Consider the following 27077-nt stretch of genomic DNA (forward strand, 5'->3'; position numbering starts at 1 on the left):
AAAGATAGAAAAAAAAAATTGAAAAAAGTAAGTTTCATTTGAATTGTTACCTTGTGAAAGCTATTTTTTAGCGCATTTTAAGAATAATTGTTTACAAAAGAGTTGTAGCGAAACAAGAAAACATATTTATTAAGACAGCTAAAAATATGAATAACAACAATGTTTAACCAAAAATACAAGAATAATTAATAATGATGCTAACACAACATGTGTATGTCTTATTTAATAACAATAGATACATAATTCACAATGAAATTTCAATTTGAATTATAAATTTGTTTACTTATTTGAGATTCTTAGGCACCATCGCTGGTCTTTTTTGTTGGGGGTGGGGTGGGGCAAGATTTTGAAGAATGAGGAAATGGTTTGATGAAAAAGGAGATATATTTAGTATAACTGTAAAAGCACCCCTGACAAAAGGTGTTTTTTTTTATCCTGAATTGCAAGGAGTTTGGGTATATCTAATCTTAAAACCAGTTGGATTCTTGGCCATGTTAGGATGCTTAGCAGCTTCTTCATCAGCATTTGTGGTGATAACAAGTACCTCCAGAGGCAGATTTTCACCTGAAAATAATTTATATTTATATGAATTATTACCCATAAAGGTTGAGCGATTATTACAATGATGACGACTTGTTATTAATAATGCTTTAACTCTAAAAAGCATTTTTCAAGTAAACAAGTACATAAAAAATCTGTTAATTAACAATTTTTCTTTGTATATGTTGACTTGACTTTTTCTGTTTGAATGATAGAAATACAAAATTGAAATAAAATGACGACGATGCTATTGTGAACATCTGGAAAGAATTCATACTGCAAAAATAGATATCGCCAAAGAGAATAGAATATATATTAGAGTGGAATTTAGACTATCCTTCGGTATGAATTTGTCAGTCCCTTTCAGTCTGAAAGTGTACAAATCATGTAAATATTCACAAATTATATGGAGTAGAGTACATTAATACAGTATGTTCCCTAGACTATCTGTTTCAATTTCGAATTTTTTAAAACTGTTGAATAAACTTTATAAAATGAATTAGGTGAATAAAAAACATCATTTGATTTATAGTTATAACAGAAAATCATCGTTTGTAAAGCATAGAGTCTATGTGAAATGGTCATTGGTCAATTATGAAACCAGCCTATTTCATAATTTGGTTTTTTTTTAATATTAATTTTATATTTTCTATAAAATGATGTTCCAGGGCCTAAAAGGTTATAGAGCGCAGTATGGAAACAGTACTACAACAAAAAGGCCGTTTTACACTTTTTTCTAGTAAATTTCACTCTAATATATATTCTATTCTCTTTGTATATCGCGGGTCAAAACCACCGAAATCGTTCCCAAATATTAATAATATCAATTGTTTAGTTTGTTATTATGCTTATTTGATAAAAAATAATTTGAGCCTGGAAGAACATCAAATATGTTCTTTAGATTAATTTTTAATGATAAACAAAACACACGGGCAGCCGTGGTACATTTGAATTTCCGAGCCGGGTCAACCTTTCCGGTCCCAGTTTGTACTGTACCTAGCTCTATTGATCGGACTAGCAGGTGCAACAAGGTTGACGCGGTCATACTTTATGCTTCATAAAGGTTGAATTTACTTTTACTAAAGGGGCAGAAGTGCGTGAACAAATGAAATTATTTCTATTAAAAACACCTTACACAAAATTCTCAGCTGAATTGATATATCTGTTTATGAGTTAAAATTGTTTTTCTAAGATTTAAAGATTAACTTACTTATTACTGTTTCCTTAATGTTCCCAGCATTGAAGGAAGGTAGTAGTGCAGTTGATGATAGATCTTGACTTCTACCATTTAGATGATATCCACAGTATCTAGAGAATACATGCATCATAACATTTCGATACAAAATTGAACAAAATTGTACAAAATTGTACAAAACTTTACAAAATTGTACAAAATTTTACAAAGTTACAATGTCCAGATCAAACTTTTTCATAAAAATTCAAACTTATACAACAAACTCTTATTTTCCAATCCCGTATCTTTGCGACCCATTGTCGTAGACCCAGGATATTTCAAACTATGATCAAATAATCAAATAATCAAATAATCTAAATTGGATTACATAGGGATTAGAAAATGAGAGTTTGTGACAAGAACTGCAATATCTATAACACAGTATTTTATATAATATTGCAGTACAAAATTGTACAAAATTCTACAAAATTGTCCAAAATCGTACAAAATTGTACAAAAGTGTTCAAAAGTGTTCAAAAATAAAAATAGCACAAAAATTCACAAAAGCGTAAAAAAAGGTTCATAAGTGTTCAAAATTGTACAAAATTGTAAAATAATGTACAAAAATATTCGAAATTTTTTTAATAAAATTGCAGGATATAACAGTATTTATTGGGTATTACCCACTTTCAAGCCCTCTCCCCCCCCCCTCCCCCCGTTCAGACAATAGGGAGTTCAGATCCCCTACATTCGCAGCAAAGCAATACAATCGGGAAAAAGCCTGAATTGATATGTAAAAATTATTGATATGATTTTGATTATTATTATAATTATTATTATTATTATTATTGTTACCTGTCCTGAGGACCGTAAACTGGGAATACAAAGGAGTACTCCGAAGTATCAACTAAAAAGTTAATTAAATAAATATGCATAAAATGTTTAAAAATAAGAAGTATTTGAATATTTAAAGTGATAACCAAAAAAAAACTCTGGAATAGGAAGACGACTTTTTGACTCATTTTATGACTATAAATAGTCCAATGAACATAAGACACAGTAATTGTGTAAACAGATCCACTTAATAAATTGATATTCAAGCTACTGCTTTGTAACATCAAATACACTTCAATATTACTTTAATGTCGTCTTCCTATTTCACCTTTTTCTGGTTCTCACTGTATTTAATAAATTACACACCAGGACTGTCGGGACCATTCCTTAAATTGTTCTTTCTTCTTTTAACTGGAGAGTTCTTCTTAGAAGCATGCTTCTGTCTAAGCTTGGCATCATGCTTCTTTCCTTGCTTAGAAGCATGCTTCTTTCCTTGCTCAGAAGAATGCTTCTTTCCTTGCTTAGAAGCATGCTTCTTTCTCAGATGGGCTGTATTCTTCTTTCTCAGCTGGGCTGTATTCTTCTTTCCTTGCTTTGCAGCTTGTTTTTTTCCTTGCTTAGCAGCATGTTTCTTTCTGAGCTGGGCTGAATTCTTCTTTCCTTTGTGTTTGTTTGCGCGTTTTTGTCCTTGCTTTGCTGCATGCTTCCCTTTGTGTTCGGTTGCATGCTTCTTTTCGTGCTTGGCTGCATGCTTCCTACTCAGCTTGGCGGCATTCTTATTTTTGGGGGATTTCCTGCCTTTCTTAGTCTTCTTAGAAATCCGCCTATTTTTCTTGTTTGATTTTCGAACATTTTTCCTATTTTTCCTTTCAGTTTTTAAATTTTTTTTAGTTTGTTTTTTTCCTGGCTTGGTTGTTTCAAATAACTCATCACTAGTTGTTTCTACATTTCTTCTTCTACGTCGACCTGCTACTGTTACTGGTGTTGAGGCTGACGCTGTTGTTGTGACTGCAGACGCTGCTGTTGTTGTGACTGCAGACGCTACTGTTGTTGTGACTGCCTCTGTTGTAGTAGCTGCCTCTGTTGTTGTAGTAGCTGCCTCTGTTGTTGTTGTAGCTGCCTCTGTTGTAGTTGTTATAGCTGCCTCTGTAGTTACATACCCACTTGATTCTTGTGTAAGTGAAGAAGCAGTGAATCCTCCAAGGATAGTAATGTAATTATCACAGAAATCTCCCTGTAAAGGACCTGCTCCACCTACTCCACCAGCTGCAGCATCAGTAAAGGACTCAACAGCCCACTCCTCAGTAGACATCAAGAATGATTCTGCTATGTTAGGATCCTCAGTATACCTAGCACCACACATACCTATAAAGATATATATTTCAAAATGTTTTTTCTTTTGTTTTACGTTTTGAACAATCAATATATTTGACCTGAGAAAAATATTCCCATAATGCAATAAAAGCAATTAAACTTATCGAGAATACAATTTTGCGATAAAATAAATATACACTTTTAACGTAAAAAAATCCAGAATCTCAAGACGAATAATTACAAATAAGGTTGTTCATCGTTCTTAATCGATCGTTTTTCGTTTGTTTCGTTTCAAAAAAAGAAAAACCATTGTTTTTTTAAACGATCGTTTTTTATGATTTTACAGACTTCGGATTTTTTTGACCAAAAAAATGTATTTCTCTTTTAAAGGTCGTTAATGATCGTTGACGAAGGGTCGTCGTTAATGGTCGTTAAGGAAGGGCCGTTTAAAAAACAATCGTTTTTTAATTTAAACGATCGTTTTCAAAAACGAACGTTTTTATAAAACGAAAAACTATCGTTCTTGAAAACGATCTTATCGTTTTTAAAAAACGAAAAACAATATTTTTTTCTAAACTGTTGTTTTTGAAAATGATCGTTTCGATTTTTGTTTTTCTTCTTCGTTTTCAAAACGAAACGATCGTTTTTTTTAAATTAAAAACGATCCATCCCTACAAATCTGTACTCACCCTTTCCATTCTTGATACAGATCTTGTAATCCATATTCTCGAGAAGATGGGATCCATCAAAGTTAAAGGATTCAATGCTTCCTGTTTCTTCAGTAAAGTATTGTAAACAACCGTCTGGAGCTCTGAACAAATATTTTTGTCACAAATTGATTGTATACAGGGTGTGCCACGAGACACGACAGCAGCAATTGAAGGTCGTCTTTGATCTTCGAAATAGTTTGCTGCATTTTTAGAAGCATATTCTAGAGTTAATAATCACAAAATATCCCTAGTCGTGGTATTGCCAAAATTTGGTCTACCTCTTTGTGCTTTTAATATTACCGGAAATATGATAAATTTGGTTTAGTTTTCGACAATTTTGGTTTTATTTAGTAAAATTTAAATCTGATCAAAGTTTTTAATATCTCCGGTTATAGTGAAAGCCTTAATAACGAATACATCGAAAGAATTCATCAACTGTTGTATTCTTCACTTTCTGATAATGAAATGTTGCAGATATTTAGTTTTTAATTAAATAATTATATGGAACTCTTTAAAACTGTTCCCGCATATTCATGGCTATTTATTTATTTTTGCAAATACTGAAATTTACGTAATATAGTGTAAAACTCATTGAAAAATTGTCAAGACGACATTTGATAAATTCTTCCGATGTATTCGTTATTAAGGGTTTCACTGTGCAAAAATCAGACCACAATTTAGGCTGGGAGAATTTACTAGTTATTATTCTATGTGAAAGTAGGTCACAAATAAATTAAAAACTCAAAGAGGACTTTCAAGTTTCTTGGGACACCTTTTTTAAATTAGATTTTTAAGTCTTTTCTGGATCAATGGATAATTTCAAGTTAACCTCAGTACCCTTTAAGCCTAAGACTGTTGTAGGGCTTACCCTTATTAATCTACTGAAACTTACCCTTATTAATCTACTGAAACTTACCCTTATTAATCTACAGAAACTAACCCTTATTAATCTACAGAAACTTACCCTTTTTAATCTACAGAAACTTACCCTTATTAATCTACAGAAACGTACCCTTTTTAATCTACAGAAACTTACCCTTATTAATCCACAGAAACTTACCCTTATTAATCTACAGAAACTTACCCTTATAAATCTTCAGAAACTTACCCTTATCAATTTACAGAAACTTATCCTTATTAATCTACAGAAACTTACCCTTACTAATCTTCAAGAACTTACCCTTATTAATCTACAGAAACCTACCCTTATTAATCTACAGAAACTTACCCTTATTAATCTACAGAAGCTTACCCTTATTAATCTTCAAGAACTTACCCTTATTAATCTACAGAAATCTACCCTTATTAATCTACAGAAACTTACCCTTATTAATCTACAGAAACTTACCCTTATTAATCTACAGAAACTTACCCTTATTAATCTACAGAAACTTACCCTTATTAATCTACAGAAATTTACCCTAATTAATCTAAAGAAACTTTCCCTTATCAATCTACAGAAACTTACCCTTATTAATTAAGTGGTTTTCTATAGATTTACACTAATAGTTCTCTGTACTACAGTTATGTTATATATACCAAGACAATGAAGACACTTCGATTTCTACATAATCATGGAAACAAAGAAAAGGTCTAAATTAACAGCTTCTCTTTGTTAAAAGTTTGTAATTTGAAAGAAGCTTCCTACTCCTAGAAATATAAACTAAAATAGAAAAGTCTTCTTCATTGTATTTATATAAACGCCTGCCACTGTAGATTAATACCCTTGGGAAGTTGCCGCTTGGTAAATTGTACATTTGGGAAGTTACCAATTGGGAAAATACCTTTGGGAAGTTTCTGCTTGGTAAATTGTACATTTGGGAAGTTACCATTTGGGAAAATACCCTTGGGAAGTTTCTGCTTGGCAAAATGCCTTTGGGAAAGTACCCAACATCCTGAAGTATACCTGTCCTTTGAACTACACTCTATCTGTGTAACTTTAATACTGAAATCTGATGTGGATGTGAAAGGTCCAGTGAAGGTTAGAACTGCAGTATCAGTTTCCCCGCCAGCATTCAGATACACTAGAAAATAAATCTGAGTATGATAATAGGTGGGACTCTTGTATTGTGGATATCGAGATCAATACTTATTCGCTATGTTAATCTGCAGATTAATTAAACATTTACTCGATAGTACCGTGTAATTGTATCCTGAAAGGTAACTATAATAAAGAGATAATCTATGTAGGTGCAAACTGTGGATATTAAGATCTGTGGATCGGGATTATGAGTATCCAGCACAAAAGTTCCAAGTTTAAAGTATTTTTACTGGACTTATTGATTTATTTTATACTAGCTAGGGAACCCAGCTTTACCTGTAAATATACACCTTCCGAGACCACAATATAAGTCGACAAATACAATGTAAAAGTTTAACTCTCATTTAGGTCAAGGGGTTCATGAGTTATGGTTGGACATTCAATCAAACAGAGATATCTTGATGGTTATTAACAAAACATTTTATCAGAAATCTTTAGCGCGGGAACCAAGCTTTGTCTGGAAATTGAACCTTATTAATAAAAGTAAAACTTATAATGTTTAAATCATAAGAACATTCCCGCGCCAAGTTCCCATTCAAAATTTGAGGCAAATCGGTCAAGGGGTTCTTGATTTATGATCGGACACACAAACAAACAGAGATTACTCTTTATAAATATATAAATATAAATAAATATTATAAATATATTTACTTACTATGCTGTCCTGATGCATCCCCGCATATAGTTGGAGCTGCCAGACCATCTCCAGATACTAAACTAAGCTGCTCAGCTGAACACCGACCCAGTCCTAAATAGATAGCAATCAAATATTTGTCCAAAGAATTGTCTGTTATTAAGCTATATTTTATCAAATAATACCATCAACTTTAAAAGCAAGGTCAGTTTTTTAGAATCAAAGCATCTCGTTTCGTGTTGAAATGTAAATTATTTGATTGAAGTGTTAATTACGGTGTTAATCTATAAAATTATTTTGCAAGTAAACCTGAAAACTTCCCTTTGTTTACATTTTTGTGTTATTCCAGCGCAGTAGAAATCAAAATTGAACGTCGTATTGATATATATATATATATATATATATATATATGACGACGATTGTATAATATTCCACCAACCTGCTGCAGAAACTGAGGTTGGACTGGCAAGGAGAAAGGTATCAAAGTCTAGCCTATACTGGCAGATGTTCTTATTCTGTTTCCCGATCTTGAAGACACACGTGCTCTGGGTACTAAAGTCAGCAGGGGTGGAGAAGGTTCCAGTTTTACTGGACAGTGTTGACCCACACGAGTCAGCTGATCAATTTAAAAGTCAAAATGATTAAAACAAAAAATAAAGGAATTGAATCTTTGCCACAAATTTAAGTGTTCTAACTCATAGTTAAAACTAAAGTTTTAGGTCTACGACATTAGGTTGCAAAGATATAGGAATTAGAAAATCAGAGTTGTGGCAAAGACTCAATTCCTTTAAAAATTAAAAATTAAAAATCTGATATTTAAAAAACTGAGAATGCTTACATGGAATTACTGTTGCAACAGGAGCGGAGAACAAAACTAAAATATAAATTGAGGATTAGAAAAGGAAAGAGAAGACAAATTGACAAATTAAAAAGACGTAATCTAAAATACCCTCGATTTATAAAGAAATAAACTTTAACTGAGTAACAATGAGAAGAATATCGGCGTTGATAAGAAACCAAAATTTATTGAAATTATAATTGGAAATGATAAAATAAGGTTTAAATTCCCTTTCAAGGGAGTGAACACAAAAAAAGGAGGGTATGTCGAAAAATATTCGATGGGGATTGCTACTAATCTTACTTCTATCTGTTGCGTCTATCAGGAAAGAATTGTTTAAAACGACTCAAACCTAAGAACATAGCGTCGATCCATACAACGCATTCGTATATAGTTGATATCTCACAATATTTTTTTATATTATTTACAAGAAGGTCAATTATTATTGACATTTATTGACATTACCTTTTTTTCACTGATTGTTAAAATAATTTGTTAAAAATATTTTACTGTTATTATCCATTTATTTACAATTGTATACAGTGAGAACCAGAAAACTCTGAAACAGTAAGTAGACTTTTAGACTCAAGTTAAGACTTTAAAGAGTCCAATTAAGATGAGGCTCACCGCTTGTTTAGTGTAAACAGAACCAATTCACTTAATAAGTGATTTGATAACGTACAAGAAGAGTTGCTTGCATTGAAACAACATCAAATGTACTTCAGTTTTGCTTTAATGTCGTATTAATATTCCACAGTTTTCTGGATATCACTGTATATCTATATTAAACAAAGAACTTGAGTCTTTGCCACAAACTCCGATTTTCTAATCCTTAAATCTTTAACGTAGATCTTTGATATTTCAAACTATTTATTATGTTAGATCTAATAATCCAAGTTTGAAATATCAAAGGTTTACACCATCAGATTGTTAAGATATAAGGATACAGAAATTTAAGTTTCCAGCAAAAAACTGCAAAACCTTTTTCTAAATTTTCAAATATTTCTTTCCAAAACTTGTCTGAAAATTGAGCATCGGAGATATATTTCCATGTATAAATAAGATTGGTGACTTACATCTCCCGGCTGGTGGGTCAGTCTCTGATAGAACAAAACCATTTAGTAGAAGACAGAGAACCCCGACTTTCAGCCCCATTTTTATTCTTGTCCCTTACCCTTTACCCCTTCCTTGGAACTGAACAAGAAATTTCAGATTTATGAAGAGAAATTGTTTAAATGGTTCCCTTTAGGTCAGAAAGGGGGAGGAGGGGGGTTGAGAGACCATATCCTGGCTAAGAGGGGCAAGGGGGTGGGGGAAAAGTGAAATTTAACCCTAGCTTCCTTGACTTTTGAGTACGAATGCCTAGGGCCTGCAGGTTTGGGGTGGGAAGGGGTGGACAGAACGGGGAAGGATTAGGGGGAGGATGGAGAGGGGAGGGGACGGGAGGGCGCGTAAGATACTAGGGCAATGGTTTCCCCCTGTGATTGATGATACTTCAGACAGTTTAACCCATTCTGCCTGGGCCTTACCGTTACTCTGCGTTGACCTAGATAGAAGATGGGGGGTTGAAAATACTTTATCGGGCCCAGTTGTAAATAATCATTTTTCCCTTCTATATTGTCAAAACTATCAAAAAAATGAGTTCATCAAAATTAATTTAATTCTCCGGAAATATACATTTTTCATTCATCGTGGACACTCAAGTTTCTATAGTAAACCCTCCAAAGATTTTGTTACCGAGCAGTGCCCCCCCCCCTGGTTTAACCCTAGGCTTAGTGCCTGGTCTGCTGCCTAGTTAGTCAGCAGCTATGAGAGGGTTCGTCGTTGCTATATTTGCTCTAGGAGCAGTTTTCGCTGCTCCCCAAGAGAGGGACGGGAAAGGTAAGTTTAATCTATTTTTTATTGTTTTTAACATCATAAAATATCTTCTATTATGTTACTTGGAAATATTAAAGATAATATTTAGTATTGCAGTTTTAGTCAGAATACATAGTTAAATTTGTTTCTCTTTATTCTTCAAATATAAGATTTGGTAATGTTTAACAATTATTAATCTTAAAATATTTACATTTACAAAGATATATACATATACGCTACAAAAGAACTGAGTTTTTGCCACAAATTCTGATTTTATGATCCATATATTCTGTTAAATCAATTAGTCTGAGTATGAAATATTAAAGGTTTACACTATCAAGAAATTGATTTAGAAAGATATATTTTGAACTGTGTTTAATTTGGTCCTCCGCAATTTTTTTCCTCATCCCCCTCTGTATAAAAAACTGTATACGCAATATAAGATCCCCCCCCCCCCCCTCCAAGTCTATTTAAGTTGGTAAACCCCAGGATGAAGGTAAGTCTTGAAAACTGAGTTTTGGGATTTACTCAATATTATTCTTAAAATACTTTTCTTTATGTATAGTAATGTATTCTTCAAACATTTCTATTGCTCAATATAATTCAAACCTTAATATTGTTCATTTTAGCCCTAAACCTTTCGATGTGATTTAAACAGACACCTTTTAAAGTGATAGAGATAGAGTGTACACAGACCTGCTTCCATAAGGAGTTAATTTTCAGGCGACTGTTGTAATACAATTTTATCTTTTATCGACATCAATTACATTTAGTGTCGTCTTCCTATCTTACAGTTGTATGGGGTGCAATAGAGGTGACACTTAAACGGGGTTGTTTATCTTCACATTTACCCTGCAGTACTGTACAAGTTATCTGTTTATCTTCACATTTACCCTGCAGTACTGTACAAGTTATCTGTTTATCTTCACATTTACCCTGCAGTACTGTACAAGTTATCTGTTTTCTATTGAATTTATTTAAAAATAGAAAATGTGTGATTTAGATACAGGGTTACCCACAAAGGATGAGACTTGAGATGATTCTACAGAATTTATTCTAGGATTTTCCGTGTTCAATGTTGTAAAATTTGACAATGCAGAATGCACTACAACAGATAATAAGGTAAAGATAGAAGATCAGTTTCGTAATTTCACAAACTATAGGTATAAGCATGTTAAAGGGACGGCAGACGTAATTTCAAGTGGGACAGCCAATCTGAAACAGCAATTATATAAATATCTGTTTTTCTTCAACGGTGTTAAAATCCGGCATTTTTTTCGATATTTGTCTCTGCATGCATTAATTCGCAAACCACTCTTATAGATAAAGGGTCACTTAAAATTACATTTACAGTCCCTTTAGGGTCTTAAAAAAAAGAAATAAATAACAGAGAATCAAAGGATAAATTACTGGATGAATGAAAGGATGAGAAAAGATAAATGTATGAATGAAAACTGTTCAAGGGATGGCTTACCTAAGCAAATTTGGAATTAAACCCACAAAGTCCCCTAGGCCGCATCAGGATATAAGTCCCCTAGGCTGCAGGATATAAGTTCCCTAGGCCGCAGGATATAAGTCCCCTAGGCTGAAGGATATAAGTCCCCATGTCTGAGGGGATTAAATTTTAGTCTGAGGGACCAGTTTTAAGCCTCAGTGGACTAGTCTGATATTTTAAATCTTAAAATAGTGATGAAAGGATAAATATATTGAATGACTGATTAGGCTGGAACATGTTACTCTGGAGCTGAGTGTACAGCCAAGGGTGGAGTTGCATCTGGAAACTGTGCTAGTGGGTTTGGAGTCTGTTGTCTTTGTAAGTGATCTTTAACAAAATCTTGTACAGTTGGACCCATTAGGCTGCGGAATAGGAAGACTCAATTACACAGGGTGTCTCTACAACTGATATTTTTAATTTGCTATAATTTTATTGAAAAATTCGCAAAACTGGGTTTCAAAATCCGGGAAATTCACAAGCATGAACTGAACTTAAATTTCGGTCTAGAAAAGAGGATCCTTATTATTTAGATATTTAGGAATTTTTTTACTTTATTGTACCATTCTATATTATGCAAATATTATTATTATTGATAATAATTTTTAATGCAATTCTACATATTAAGTATTATATAAAATACAATGGTCGTCATTTATACTTATACCATGAAGATGACTTTTCGATTCAAGTTTTGATTTCTAATTCAACCTTTTTAAAATTAAAAGTTTATAGTTAAACAAAGAGAGGCTGTAAAATTGACAGCTTCTCTGTATTTCCATCTGTATGTGTATCCATGCTGTTTGAAAACTTGGTGAAAATCGAAAGTCGTCTTCATTGTATTGATATAAACGACGACGACAGTATAAAAATTTGTAGTTGCGACCTCAACCTGCGGAGCTTCATCTAATGAGAATAACACCTACTTCAGCCAGCCATCAACCCTCCCCCTCTCCTGCTCTTTGGAGATCTGCCCCTGCAACTCCAACATCAAGCAGATCAGACTTGACTTCGAGACCTTCACATTGGGTTAGTAACTTCAATTGTTAAGACATTGCCACAAACTTAAATATTCTAATCCTGATATATTTGCAACCTAATGTATTAGACCTTAAATATTTCAAACTATGAGTTCTGAGCTGAAAACTTTAGAATGGTGGATATCGGGATTAATGCTTAATCCACTCTTTTTTTTAATTTCGAGATTAAATATTGCTTGTTATCCTCTCATTTTTAATCTCCAGATTACTTATCCGATCCGGATTAAGGATATCCCATTCTAAAGTTTTCAGCTCTGTTGGATCAATTAGATCTAAGTTTAAAATATAAAAGGTTTAACTCTTTGAGTTTGTTGCAAAGACTGAATTCCTTTATGAATTTCCTAACTTTCCAATTAGTTTCGACACTGAACACTGTTGATATAATCGATAAAAATTATCGAAATGTCGAGAGAATTTGAAAGGAAATGATTTTTGCCACAAACTCTAGTATTTAATCCTTATATATTTGTAAGCCGATGTAGTAGCCCTTTGATTTTTTAAACTATGAATTTCTGTTGGTTCAAATGGTCTAAGTTTGAATAATCAAAGGTTATAACACCATTAAGTTGCACAGATATAGTGATTAGAACTTTTAAATTTGTGGCAAAGCTCAAAAACTTTTTAAATGTTTTCAGAAGTTGACTATTCTGATTTCTTTTACCACTGAAGTACCACAAATTTATCAAATCTCTATTAACTATTTATAACACTATTATTTTGATTCGCAGTGCTATACAGTTTATGGGCGGAGAGACATGTCTGTGTACATGTTTTGATGCAAAGCTTATCTCTATATATAACACGCTTCTTTACAAAGCCGAAGTAAAAATAAAATCTAATTTTAAAATATTTTTATTTAATTTTAAAAAATCAGAAAATATTCTAAATTTTTAAAAGAAAATCAGGGAACCCATGAAACGAATTCAGTTAATTCAACGTTATAGCACGATGATTACGTTTATAATGAAATTAACCAAGACGTGACTTTGTATAAATAAGTACAAAATAGTCTTTCATTACGGTCTAATTATAGATGGACCTGACACTACCGCTGCACTTCCTGTTCCTGCAGTAGCAGCTGATGGAGCTGGAGGTGATACATTCACATACACAGACGGTACTCAGGCCTGGACTTCTCACCCTAACACACATGGACAGTGTAATTCAGATTACTTTACTATTGGATCTTCAGGGACTTCGCCCCCAGTCATTTGCGGAGAAAATGCTGGACAACATAGTAAGTTTTTTTATAAATAGTGCACTGTGGAATTAAAAAGACGGCATTTAAAGGGAGTGTTCGCGAAAAATGAAAAAGGCTTCCGACTAAAAATTATCGATGGTGATCGCTACTAATCTTACTTCTATCTGTTGCGTCTATAAGGAGAAAATTGTTAAAAACAACTCATACTGAAGAACGTAGCGTCCATACAAATTCAGAAAGTAGCAATATTCGACTAGGATCGTAATAAAATCAATTTAATTCCAAACAAATCATTCAGAAATTACAACCTAAAATGATCGATAATTTTTCAAAGCATTTGTATATAGTTGATATTTCATAATATTTGGTACTTGCTTCATATATTATGTACTTTAAACGACGATTTCTTTGTGGGTAGGTGTCGTTGGAGTCTATTCCACGTGGCCAGCATAGATAGCTTTTTTTTGCGAGCGAAAGAAAAGCGAAAATAAAGTGAAATAGTCGCGAAATTTTTTTTCGAGAAACGATTTTTCCTATTCGCTAGAAACCCTAACTGTTAGCATATTGAAATATAAAGGAAATGTTCCCTAGTGCCAGAAATATAAATTCTTTTAGATAATCTAACCGTCGTGTTTGGTTCATAGAAAGGAATTGAGTCTTTGCCACTCACTCTAACTTTCTAATCCCTATACTTTTTTAATAAAATTAAATAAAACTTCAAATATTGAGCTATCAGAGCTGAGAATTCCACAAGTTCTTTTGAGCAATTAGTTGTTGCAGCTATAAAACTCATGGTTTTCACAAAATTTTCGTATTTCGCGAAAATATTTTCGTGAAATTTTCGCTTTTCACATTTTCGCGAAATTTTGCTTCGTTTTCGCTTCATTTATTTTTGCGAAAAATTGCGAAATTCTGCGAAAAAGTTTATGGAAATGCGACCGAAAATTTTCGCATTTTATCGCAAAACGTTTCGTTCACTAGAAGCCTAACAGTCCATTCATATATTTTAAATATGCTGACAGTCCCTTTTTATATCTCAAATATGCTAACAGTCCCTTTAAATATTTTAAATAATTAATCCTAGTAATATTTTAGTGTATGTTGAGACTGATGGAGTAAACTGTGTTACAATGACCTTTAACATGGCCTCTCCTATAGCTCAACAATGGTCTGTTAAGGTTGCTCAGATAGAAGAAGGAATGATCTGGGAGGCTCCAAAAGGTAATTAAACGGTGGACTAGCGTCAATTTGAATTCGAACCGGACCCACCCCTTTACCAGCCTTAGTGACGCATGGCAAGTACCGCCCCGTCCCTTTCCTGTGTCGGCTCGATAAAAACTTTAATGGCACGGCAAAGACTTTTTCTAGTACCTGGACTATATGATAGGCCTATTATATACCTACCCAACCAGATTAGTTTAGTGTGCTAGGTCTTTAATCAAGTAAAAGCTTTTTCATTGAATCATCAATAAAACTATTTATTTAATAACCGCATTTTTAGATAAGATTTTATTCTCCAAAGACCATAATTTATGAATAACAAGACGAAGTTAAACTAGCTTTGACTAGCTTAACCTTTTTTATTCTCTAGTGCCACCGAGATCAAATTTGAAATAACTTTTCTGATTCTGGTTTCTGGTTTCTTTCCAGGTTGAATAGAAGTTGAACTAGTCGAAACTAGTTTAATTACATTCATAAATTTCCAACTCAGGTTGTCTGCAGTACTTCACCGGCACCTCGGGCTCCTTCTCCTCTTTCAACCTGGCGAACAACGTGCATCTCGCCAACCAGGAACATATACAAATCACAGATAAAATTATAACCTAATTCTCTTGATGTTAAAACTTTTGAAACCCTGACCCCTGAGATTTGATTCTAAAAATGTTCTTGTTAAGTATCTCGTGTTTAAGTTTCTTTTGCCAAAATATTTAAGTTTGATTAAATGTATTGTTTGAAATAGGACTATAATATTTGCATGAGACGTGAGGCTGGGTATTGTTCCATTTCCTACCTGGCTACTACATTCCAAGTAGGTTACCCGATATTTATTACAAACCGACCAAATTGTAATGAATACTGAACAGACCAAATTGTATTGAATACTGAACAACCCACATTATAATGAATACTGAACAAACCAAATTGTAATGAATACTGAACAAATCAAATTGTATTGAATACTGAACAAACCAAATTGTAATGAATAAACTGAACAAACCAAATTGTATTGAATACTGAACAAACCAAATTGTATTGAATTCTGAACAAACCAAATTGTATTGAATACTGAACAAACCAAATTGTAATGAATAAACTGAACAAACCAAATTGTATCGAATACTGAACAAACCAAATTGTAATGAATAAACTGAACAAACCAAATTGTAATGAATACTGAACAAACCAAATTTTAAAATACCGACCAAAGCTAGGAATTAAGTCTATAGTCTATAACAATGGGTTGCAAAGATGTAGGGATTAGAAAATCAGAGTATGTGGCAAAGACTGAATATCTTTATCCAGGTTTCTGCAGTTGATTTCAAGAATAACTTTGGGTCTGGTACTGGCAAATGTAACAGCATCAATCTCTTCCCAGGCGATCCAGCCGCACCTTCGGTAAATTATTCTTGTATTGTTTTAAAATTGAAAACAATTTTAAACAATTTTTAAATAGATGGTTTAAGACATGATTAATAATTGTTGTAAACCCCACACGTCTGTGGTCTTCTTGCTACTTCTCTTTGTAATAACTGCTTTGCTTGCAGAACTAATTATTCTTGAATTAAATTATTCAATTCTGAACAAAAATACAGGAAATTAACAAAAATACAGGGAAATTAACAAAAATAAGGGTAATTAACAACAATACAGGGCAATTAACAAAAATACAGGGAAATTAACAAAAATACAGGGTAATTAACAAAAATACAGGGTAATTAACAAAAATACAGGGCAATTAACAAAAATACAGGGCAATTAACAAAAATAGAGGGCAATTAACAAAAATACAGGGCAATTAACAAAAATACAGGGAAATTAACAAAAATACAGGCTAATTACCAAAACTTAGGACTGTAGCGACGAAATTTTGCATTTGTTTAATTTTGTCTAATATTTCGAGTTTCAACTTTCATATCCTCCTTGATATCGTTTTTTTAAGTCTCATTTTTAAAAAGCCTCTCTATTGTTCGTTTTAAAGTACTGTCGTAATTAAAGTTACATTTTATATAAAGAGAGACATGCTGGATTCACAACCTGTATCTGATCATTGTCGTTTTTTAATTCTGACAATTTCTTCCATTAATTCTGAAGCAGAAATGCATGCAATACAAGTAAATTATTAAAGAAAGATGATGGAAATCTCATGCATAGTCGATCTTATAAAGCCTTTTACAGAAACCGTTGTGGAAAGGACATATCAAATATCAAATGTAGGTTGAGGGTCAATTGAAATTGCATGTACAGTGCTCTTCATTAATGAAATACTCAGGAACAACTTCAGCTTGGAAATGACTGGATAGCTATCCTTGAAGGAGAAGATACTGTTGGAGTTGATACATATGACAGGTTCGTTAAATAATCAAGCTGATTTAATGGTTCTGTCCTTATCCCAAAGACCTGTGAATTTCGATCACGAGTGGACCTATCACACATATTTTTTCCGCCTTTTCTTTGTTATACTGTATTGTATTGTCGGCATATACGTTATGAACTTATGAACGAAAAAGTATGAAAAGACAATTCTGTGAAATTAATGGTTGTTTAATTATAGACGAACACATGATAGAATTCAAATAGAAGAACCCGAATGCATTTCGTCCTGAGCTGAAAACTTTAGAATGGTGGATATCGAGATCAATCCTTGATCTCCTGGTTTTACTAAACCCGAGATTAGGGTAATACGTATTCGATATCCAAGAAAGAAGTTTAAAATTCAACCAATCATTGGATACTCAGATTAAGCGATCGGGATTAAGGATATCCCATTCTAAAGTTGTCAGCTCTGGTTAGTCCGGGGTTTGTACACATTGACACCCAGTAAACTGTGGAAGAGGAATACGACTCAATTAATGATTTGAATTAGTCCAATGAACATGAAACACCGCAATTGTGCTGAGTAAACAAGCCCAACTTCCTTACTATGTTGGTATTTAAGCTACTGGTATAACTATTTGCTTTCTAACAACATCAAAAACACATAAAATAAATATCGTCTTCCTTTTTCATAGTTTTCTGGGTCTCACTGTATAGTTTTGCCAAAATTCATGTTTTCAGTTGACGAAGTTGATTTAAGAATATGTGAAACCCCCCAGAAACCATAGATTTTACTGATCCAGGGGGACTAAGTCCCCGTAGCCCCCCCACCACCCGCCCCCCAGTGTACACCTCTGGATATAAGGAATAAATCTTGTTTTACAGAAGCTTTGGATTTAATTATTAGTGAACCCCTACTTAGAGATTCACAATGGTAATCTTTTACCTTTATATGAGCTGCAGCAATTAGGAAAATAATACAATTTTTCTTTTGTAAATAAAAAGTGTTAAATTCTGTCAATATTTTACAGAAAACATCAAAAAAAATCAAATTTTTAAATAAATTCTTGTAACATCCTTGCTCGGACGAAGGATTAAAGGGAACTATTGCGAATCACGCACACCTTGCTTTGTATTAAGTGACATTTGAAATTACGTGTATATTCCCTTTAAAGACTGTTAAAACGAATTGTTCTATATAGATTCTGTGGACAGCAGTTGCACGCAAATGACCAGGATGCCGTCCCTACCTCTGTTACAAGTATATATTTCTATAAAATTGTTTTGTAAATTCAAGATATGCAGTGTACGGCCAAACCAGAACTTCTTCTTAAGCAAACACACTCTAGTACATGTACAATAGATGGCAACGTAGAATTTGTACACTCTCAGTACAGCTGTACATTATTAACAATAGTGATAATTTTAGGCTAAGTGCTTATCTTACAGTAAAATAAGTGCAATTTGATGTGTTCTTTATTTCCTGTTTTTACACTTTTTTTTTAATCTTGGAAAACATGTCAACTAATGTGAGAAAATTTCGTTTTTCTTGTTATTTTTTACACTTGTGACGTCATGTATAATTAGTCCATTTCTCTATTGCCACCCTATTGTACTTGATACTCTATTTGTTCTTAAGTATTTCTGTTTTTATAAGGCAGTTTAACTTATTCGTGGGATAATTTCTTAAATTTGGATATACTGCCTGCAGGCAGTATACGCTCTTTAACTTTATATAAAAGGAAAGTTTTAGTTTTAGTAAAGTATAAGGACATTTGACACAATATCGTTAACTGTCTTTAAACTGTATTTTTAAATCATAAATTCTGATGAGGAAATTTTGTGTTGGCCGAGGGAAATATAGTGTATAACACTGATCGAACAAATAAGGCATTTAGAAGTTACGTACATTTTGTGAGAATAAAAGAACATTTTGTGAGAATATAAGGACATTTTCTTAAAATATAAGAACACTTTGTTAGAATATAAGAAAAATAAGTTAGTATATAAAAACGTTTTCTTAGAATATAAGGACATTCTCTGAACGTTAAGAATTTGTTAGATATTCCCAACATTCTGCTCTAAAAGTAAAAAAAAGATTAAAAATGTAAATTTATTTCCTTCCTTTGGGGATGAGTTTGTGAACAAACGAAATAAACCGTTTATGTGAAAAAAATGAAAAATTCAAAATTAGCGGATGCCTTTTTGCTACAATATAAAATTGAGCCGGATCGGTTTGACGTATATTAGATAAAGACAGACAGATAGACAAATAAAACAAACACACAACCCAAATAAACAAAAGATTTAAAATAATCAGTACTTTAATTTTTTGCTTAGGTTCCAGTATACCATTCCGAGTTGGAGTATTCTTTGATGATAGTGAGGCCGCTGGCACCAAGGCTGAACTAGGAGCTGATGACACCAGTGCTATTGGAGATGCTGATCGTGGAGATGTTGGATTCGATATTGGATACACGCAGAACTTGTGCGCGTAAGATCTGGTTTCTCCAGGTACAGCTTTCACGTTAAGCTAAAGTTTGAAAGATTGAAATCTTAAATATTTCCGATTGTTGAATTGTTGAGAAGAACAAAAATGCTTTGAATTTCCAATTTTACTGAGAAAAAAAACTGTGTGTCAAAAAAATAGAGGAACTAATAGGTCACAAAGTCGTAGCGGTCCCCGTCTGTATAGTTTGTAGTATGAAGTATTCTTGGGAAGTTGGAACGGACGTTTTCATATCAGTGTGCAGAATACCCCATGTTGATGACAATTTAGGACATTTTATACTGTCGTTTTCATAGCCTGTTCATTATCAATGTACTAAAAATGTACTGTAAATGTACTATATGTACTATAAATTTACTAAAATGTACTATAAATGTACTAAAATTTACTATAAATGTACTATATGTACTATAAATGTACTAAAATGTACTGTAAATGTACTAAAATGTACTATAAATGTACTATATGTACTGTAAATGTACTAAAATGTACTGTAAATGTACTAAAATGTACTGAAAATGTACTAAAAATGCTTGCGGCTACAAAATGATTTTTGTAATTTACTGTAAGATAATCATCATTCTGTGTTTAAAATGATATTTGTTCTTTAACCCCTAAAGGTACAAAGATAATCTAAATTTGTATTTAGAGATAATAATTAGCCCTGATAAGGACATGGCAGAAATCGTGCAGAAAAGATGATATAAGTTATTTCATGTATTCATAAATATTGGATATACTACAGTAATTAACAGAAACCAGGAGTCCACTTTTAGACTCAAGTTATCACTTAAAATAGTCTAATCAACATCACAGCAATTGTGCAGCTTAAACAGATCCATTTCACTTGAAAATGCACAGAAGGTGTTTATGATTTTGTACAAGTTCTGGTTTCATATTGCGTGTAGAAATATTTTTTACCAATGATAATTTCAGATTGCAGTTGGACCTCTGATTCAGTATAAAACCCTGAAATTTAGTGTGTTTGCATCATGTGTTAAGTATTTTCTATGAAAAAATGCTGTAAATTTATAATGAAATTTTGATTAAATAAAGTATTTGAACCCTTTGCTCTATTATTATAGTTATTAAAAAATCATAAGATTCTAATGATGTACATTCATAGAGAATAGAATATATAGAGAGGAATTTAAAGAATCTCTCGGTATGAATTTTTTCAGTCCCTTTCAGCCTGAAAGGGAGTTCAAAGTGTACAAATCATGTATATGTTCACAAATTATATGCAGTAGAGTACATTAATACAGTATGTTCCCTAGACTATCCATTTCAATTTCGAATTTTTTAAACTGTTAAATAAACTTTATAATGAATTAGGTGAATAAAAACATCATTTGATTTATAGTTATAACAGAAAATGTGAAATGATCGGTGGTTAATTATGAAACCAGCTTATTTCATAATTTGGTTTTCTTTTAACAATAATTTTAGATTTTCTATAAAATGATATTCCAGGGCCCAACAGGTTAAATAGCATAAATATGTGAAGTACACCTGCAGTATGGAAACAGTACAACAAAATGGCCGTTTTACACTTTTTTCTAGTAAATTCCTCTCTATATATTCTATTCTCTATGTGTAAACCATATGTTGTAGCGACGAAAGGAATAAGACCAAATAAACTGACTGAATACATATTTATCAAAAACAGTATTTATACTAGATGCAGTATATCATAATCTAAACAATAACATGTGAAGTATGGAATATGCTGTGTACTGCGTTCCAGGAATCCAGGGGCACCACAATGTATACATTGTTTTTCTGTCTGAAATTATTGTTTGTATGTCCGTTTGTATCCAATAAATGTCAAAACGGCTGAGCCGATCGTACCCAAATTTTGTTGGGAACCTAACATGACCCCAGGAAAGATTGCTCAGAATTAAAAAAAATTGTCTCCAATTTTCGTAAGATTTTGAAAATCCATTAAAATTTTGGTAAATCTAAAAAAACTGATTTTGTTTTATCAAAGAGAAAATGCTTAAAGATTGAGCTACTAGCTATTATTAAAACTTGAAATAGAAGATGGGCGCGAAGCGCCCTGATAGCCTAGTTTCTTATTTTTTTTAATTTGTTTGTCTAATTTAAGGAAAATATCGAAAAATAAAAAAAAATACTTATAACACAATTGTTCTTAATTATCATTGAACAAATCTGGGCCTCAAGAACATTTTGGAGTAGTGAGATGGACTTAATTATTTGCGATTATACAGCGAGAATTGGAATAGAAGACGACATTATGGCAATGCTTTAATGTATTTGATCTTGTTATAAGGCAAGCAATTTTACTAATAACTTATTAAGTCACTTATTAAGTGAAATGGGTCTGTGGACACTGCACAATTGAAATGTCTGATTTTCATTGGACTATTTAAAGGGATGGGTTGAGTCTAAAAGTCGTCTTCCTATTCCAGAGTTTCTTATTTCTTACTGTAATTAGAAAAAGGAAATAATTGAACAATCACTTAATACGCTTTTTCATTAAATAAAAATTGATCAGTACGAAAAAAGCATTGTCGATTTTCTAGCTACTATTTAGTCATTGTACTCCAAATCCATTAGAAAAGAATCACGGATTCTAATTTTAAAAATGATGTTCTTTCAAAAATCGTGAAATCAACACTTTTTCCTGGACAAATGTTTTAATTTTGACCACCCATAAACCTAGTGTGAGTGGTCACAAAAAATGGGCCCGATGAGCCCTATCAGGTCAAACTGTTCCGACGTGTGTTGTATTCCTGTAGTAAATGCCCTACTCCAACAAAGTCTTTTAGATCTTTACCAATTTAGGTAAAGCCTTCCGTATCCTTAGCTGCAAATAGGGCGTCTGCAATTTTGACACAAACCTATACAAGCAATTCGTAAAATGCCATCTAGAATTTGCAATTGCAGCCTGGTACCCATGGTTAATCCAAGATATTGAAGTGTCAGAGAAAGTCCAACGGCGAGCAGTAAAAATGATTGTAGGATTGAACAGTAGAACATGTGAGGACAAACTTTCCGAACTGAAATTGACCTCACTCTCTGACCGTAGAAAAAAGTGTGACATACTGCAGACATAAAAGATCCTTAATGGCTTTGATTGAGTAAGCCCAGATATTTGGTTCAAAGCTGTAGGAGAACATAACAACAGACTCACAAGAATCTCGTCCTAGTGTAAAAACGTTCAAGGACAGATATCAGGAAAAACTTCTTTCTAATAGAGTTGCCAACCTTTAGAATAGTCTGCCTATACACATAAAGGACTCGAGTACTCTGAAAATATTCAAGAACAGACTTGAGCAACTAGTATGTTGAACTAACATGTAATGTATTGAGATAGTTGTATGTTGAACTAATATGTAATGTATTGAGATAGTTGTATGTTGAACGCTAATATGTAATGTAATGAGATAGTTGTATGTTGAGCTAATATGTAATGTATTGAGATAGTTGTATGTTGAGCTAATATGTAATGTATTGAGATAGTTGTATGTTGAGCTGATATGTAATGTAATGAGATAGCTGTATATTGAACTAATATGTAATGTATTGAGCTAGCTGTATGTTGAGCTAATATGTAATGTATTGAGATAGCTGTATGTTGAACTAATATGTAATGTATTGAGATAGCTGTATGTTGAGCTAATATGTAATGTATTGAGATAGCTGTATGTTGAGCTAATATGTAATGTATTGAGATAGTTGTATGTTGAACTAATATGTAATGTATTGAGATAGTTGTATGTTGAGCTAATATGTAATGTAATGAGATAGTTGTATGTTGAGCTAATATGTAATGTAATGAGATAGTTGTATGTTGAGCTAATATGTAATGTATTGAGCTAGTTGTATGTTGAACTTGAAAACTGATTTGAAATCTGATTTCATTAAAATAGAACGAAAAGATTTATTTGTGAGAATTGCTTTTCAAGGATCAAAGTTTCAGAAATATTAAAGCTTAAAAATAGGCTTTTAACTCAACTTTAAACTAATAATGTCAAGATTAGCTAAACTTTAAACAGATGCTTTAAAGTTTAACTCAACTGTCAACTAACGATGTCAAGATTAATTTAACTTTAAACTAATTATGTCAAGATTTACTTAACTTGAAACTAATGATGTCAAGTTTAACTAAACTTTAAACTAATAATGTCAAAATTAGCTAAACTTTAATCTAATGATGTGAAATTTAACTAAACTTTAATCTGATGATGTCAAGTTTAACTTAACTTTAAACTAATGATGTCAAGATGAACTTAAGTTTTAACTAATAATGTCAAGTTTAACTGAACTTTAAACTAACGATGTCAAGATTTACTTAACTTGAAACTAATGATGTCAAGTTTAACNCCCCCCCCCCTCTATTTTCATTCAGGAGGGGTAATGACCTGCCAACTCCCCCACCCTGCGTACGCCCCTGATTTAAACCCCGATTAATTCAGAACACAAAGTAATTGAACTTGATGTATTCCTGGACATGCTTCTATAGACCATTGTCAAGATTAACTAAAAAAATTCTTCTTCATGTTTTATTCATTTTCTTTTATTAATGTACAAATAATAATATACAATATACATGTTTAGACGCCGATTGACGAATCGTAAATTTTACTAAAACAAAACAAATATGTGAATATCAACAAATACCCTTTTTCATAATACTTTATTTTCTAAAATCATTTAAATTTGCAAAAACAGTGATGATTTTATTTCCGTCTTTTAAAAGGAATTTGGACCTAAACCCACAATTTATAGAGTAGCAAATTCCATTCACTACAGCAACTTGTAAACTTTTTTTTACTTCGGAAAATTTATTATTTTTAATTGCAGTTTCTCAACAAAGTCACTTGCATATTTGTGTAACAGAAACCATAAATTATATTGTCAGAAATTAACTTTTTAGGATAGAAAAACAAAGATATCTTTGTTTTTGTCACTCGAACACAGAACTAATGATACTGTTGTGCATGCCAATCTTAAAAGGAAGCGTCGTTTGAAATTACCGTCCACAGTCCCTTTAAAAGGTCATTGGAGAAAATTGCTGAACGTGGTTTACTCCTAGTTCTAGTTGTCAGGTCTAGCATCCTCCGGCTGCGTGGTTTACTCCTAGTTCTACTTGCCAGGTCTAGCGTGCTCCGGTTGCGTGGTACTGGTTTACTCGTAGTTCTAGTTGCCAGTTCTAGCGTGCTCAGGTTGCGTGGTTTACTCTTAGTTCTATTTGTCAGGTATAGTGTGCTCCGGTTGCGTGGTTTACTCGTAGTTCTAGTTATCAGGTCTAGCGTGCTCCGGTTGCGTGGTTTACTCTTAGTTCTAGTTATTAGGTCTAGCGTGCTCCGGTTGCGTGGTTTACTCGTAGTTCTAGTTGTCAGGTATAGTGTGCTCCGGTTGCGTGGTTTACTCGTAGTTCTAGTTGTCAGGTCTAGCGTGCTCCGGTTGCGTGGTTTACTCTTAGTTCTATTTGTCAGGTATAGTGTGCTCCGGTTGCGTGGTTTACTCGTAGTTCTAGTTGTTAGGTCTAGCATGCTCCGGTTGCATGGTTTACTCCTAGTTCTAGTTGCCAGGTCTAGCGTGCTCCGGTTGTCTGATAAAGAATAGAATAGTGTCTAACTCTGCTATTGAATTATTTAACCATTGTCCTCCCTCGAAAAACGTCCCGTCCGTCCCTCGTTTCCACACTCCCTGTCCGTTATACGTCCTTGGTAGGTAAACATTTCTCCGTCTTGCATTCTCATGAAGGACGGGAGCAACCAGGATCTTGTCTCCGATAAGAAATTCATCGTCAATCCGTTGAGCAATCTCATCCGTTGGATTTAGCATCCAGAGCGGACGTATTACAGGTCGAGATATTTCCATGGCTTCTCTTCCGAACCTGATTAGTTCCGGGTTAACTATATTTTCCTTGATGTCTTTTAATTTTTTGGCTATAGGGGCAATATTCTTGCTTCTGTACGTGGAAGGTGCAGTTGTAAAGTGAAGTTGGGGTAAAAATGTTGCAAGTTGCCACCACCTTGTAAACAATTCTACTTCCGCTATACTACTTCCGTTTAGAGGCTTAACCTCAGCTCTCACGGATTTTCCCTTGGACTGTGGCAGCTGGTTCGGAGAGGAGGAGGAGGAGGTTTTGGTCCGATCTATCTGTAGGAGAGGAGACCCAACCTTGCCCCCAACAGGACCAGGACTGATGAAAGGATATCCAATAACCCCGAGGTTCAACACGTTTGGTATAATCGTTCTCAAGCTATCCCAGGTACTCCGCAGGGTCGTTAGATGAACAAAAGCTGGAGCCTTGGGACGCTTCGCTGATGCTCCGGATACACCGATAACCTGAACCTCTTCCATACACGCCTTCACAAAATGTTCTTTGTACAAGTCCGGGTTATATAATTTAACCTGTCAAAATCAAACCAGTTAAACATCAAATTGAAACCCTATCAATAGAAACAGTGAGACCCGAGAACATGTTGAAAGACGACATTTAATCAAAGTATGTGTATTTGATGTTTATATGAAAAAAGTTTTACCGATAAGTTTTAATCAAATAATAAAGTGAAATAGGTCTGTTTACACTTCAGAATTGATTTGTCTTATGTTCATTGAATTCCTTTTAATCATAAATTCCGATAAACAAGTTTTATGGGTCTTATCAGGGAAAAAAAAATCTTGTAAAATTAGTATAAATCTGGTATGTTCCTTGAATTTAAAGAAGTGTGGAGTATGGAACGTGTTCCCAGTATCCAGGAAGAAGAACGTATTGTTCATGTTCTCCCGGACACTCCTCAGCTTCTCCTTCAACCAGGCTGAGGTGTCGTTGTTCGTAACATCCAGGAGAGCAGCAGCAGGAGTATCCTGCATATATATATTCTGTAGAGGTGTCCCAATAAACATGAAGTGAGCAGGAGTATCCTGCATATATATATTCTCTACAGGGTGTCCCAATAAACATGAAGTAAGGGATTCAAAATCGTCTGTATTCCGAGTTTTAATACTCATAAGAAAGTCAGGTTTGCTAAAGTATATTTTATGTAAACGGTAAAAGACTGTTTTGTTGATATGCAAAACGTTGTATGATGTTTTGTTACAGTGGCGGATATAAGGGGGGTTATTGGGGTTATTTACCCCCCCCTAGAATCCTGGGGGTAAATACCCCCCCCTAGAATCCCGGGGGTAAATACCCCCCCCTAGAATCCTGGGGGTAAATACCCCCCCCCTAGAATCCAGGGGTTAAATACCCCCCCCTAGAATTCTAGGGGTAATTACCCCTGAACATATTTTCAGGCCCTGAATAGCAGGGGTTACTCCATTTGCTGCCTCTACAAGTAACAGTTCCAGTTGCCTTGACCCCTTCCCTTCAAAAAAAAA

General features: G+C 33.4%; 3 protein-coding genes across 12 annotated transcripts in view; 1 reads left to right on the forward strand and 2 right to left on the reverse strand.

Annotated features, from left to right (window-relative positions):
- Positions 1-272: 272 nt before the first annotated feature.
- Positions 273-9298, reverse strand: LOC111702177 (uncharacterized). Of its 3 annotated transcripts, none has more exons than XM_023473785.1 (11): positions 9162-9298; positions 8086-8121; positions 7687-7863; positions 7269-7361; positions 6479-6596; positions 4552-4673; positions 3113-3913; positions 2915-3040; positions 2570-2621; positions 1751-1848; positions 273-564 (listed from the first exon to the last, which is right to left on the reverse strand). In XM_023473785.1, exons 1-11 carry the CDS (start codon positions 9238-9240, stop codon positions 431-433), a joined length of 1836 nt encoding a protein of 611 aa, XP_023329553.1. In that variant the 5' UTR covers positions 9241-9298; the 3' UTR covers positions 273-430. The 3 variants fall into 3 exon arrangements, with proteins under 3 accessions (XP_023329553.1, XP_023329552.1, XP_023329551.1); XM_023473784.1 differs by having other exon boundaries at positions 3089-3913; XM_023473783.1 differs by having other exon boundaries at positions 2915-3913.
- Positions 9299-9856: 558 nt separating this feature from the next.
- LOC111702179 (uncharacterized) lies at positions 9857-20788 on the forward strand. 2 transcript variants are annotated; one of them, XM_023473786.1, is made up of 13 exons: positions 9857-9966; positions 11003-11064; positions 11665-11755; positions 12314-12463; positions 13508-13711; positions 14771-14896; positions 15387-15466; positions 15636-15704; positions 16199-16291; positions 17166-17242; positions 18412-18470; positions 19550-19723; positions 20655-20788. In XM_023473786.1, exons 1-12 carry the CDS (start codon positions 9894-9896, stop codon positions 19705-19707), a joined length of 1242 nt encoding a protein of 413 aa, XP_023329554.1. In that variant the 5' UTR covers positions 9857-9893; the 3' UTR covers positions 19708-19723; positions 20655-20788. The 2 variants fall into 2 exon arrangements, with proteins under 2 accessions (XP_023329554.1, XP_023329555.1); XM_023473787.1 differs by lacking the exons at positions 9857-9966; positions 11003-11064; positions 11665-11755 and adding an exon at positions 12020-12061.
- Positions 20789-24366: 3578 nt separating this feature from the next.
- Positions 24367-27077, reverse strand: part of LOC111702176 (myogenesis-regulating glycosidase) — a 37455-nt gene continuing 34744 nt past the window's right edge. For all 7 annotated transcript variants that reach the window (XM_023473779.1, XM_023473777.1, XM_023473778.1 and 4 more), the window contains 2 exons: positions 26409-26564; positions 24367-26108 (listed from right to left, as the gene is read on the reverse strand). In XM_023473779.1, the coding sequence (XP_023329547.1) occupies positions 25269-26108; positions 26409-26564 (996 nt within the window). In that variant the 3' untranslated portion in view covers positions 24367-25268. The remainder of the gene's footprint in view (positions 26109-26408; positions 26565-27077) is intronic.

This window comes from Eurytemora carolleeae, unplaced genomic scaffold (genome assembly GCF_000591075.1).
Source record: "Eurytemora carolleeae unplaced genomic scaffold, Eaff_2.0 scaffold367, whole genome shotgun sequence".
In the NCBI taxonomy this organism is placed as follows: domain Eukaryota; kingdom Metazoa; phylum Arthropoda; class Copepoda; order Calanoida; family Temoridae; genus Eurytemora; species Eurytemora carolleeae.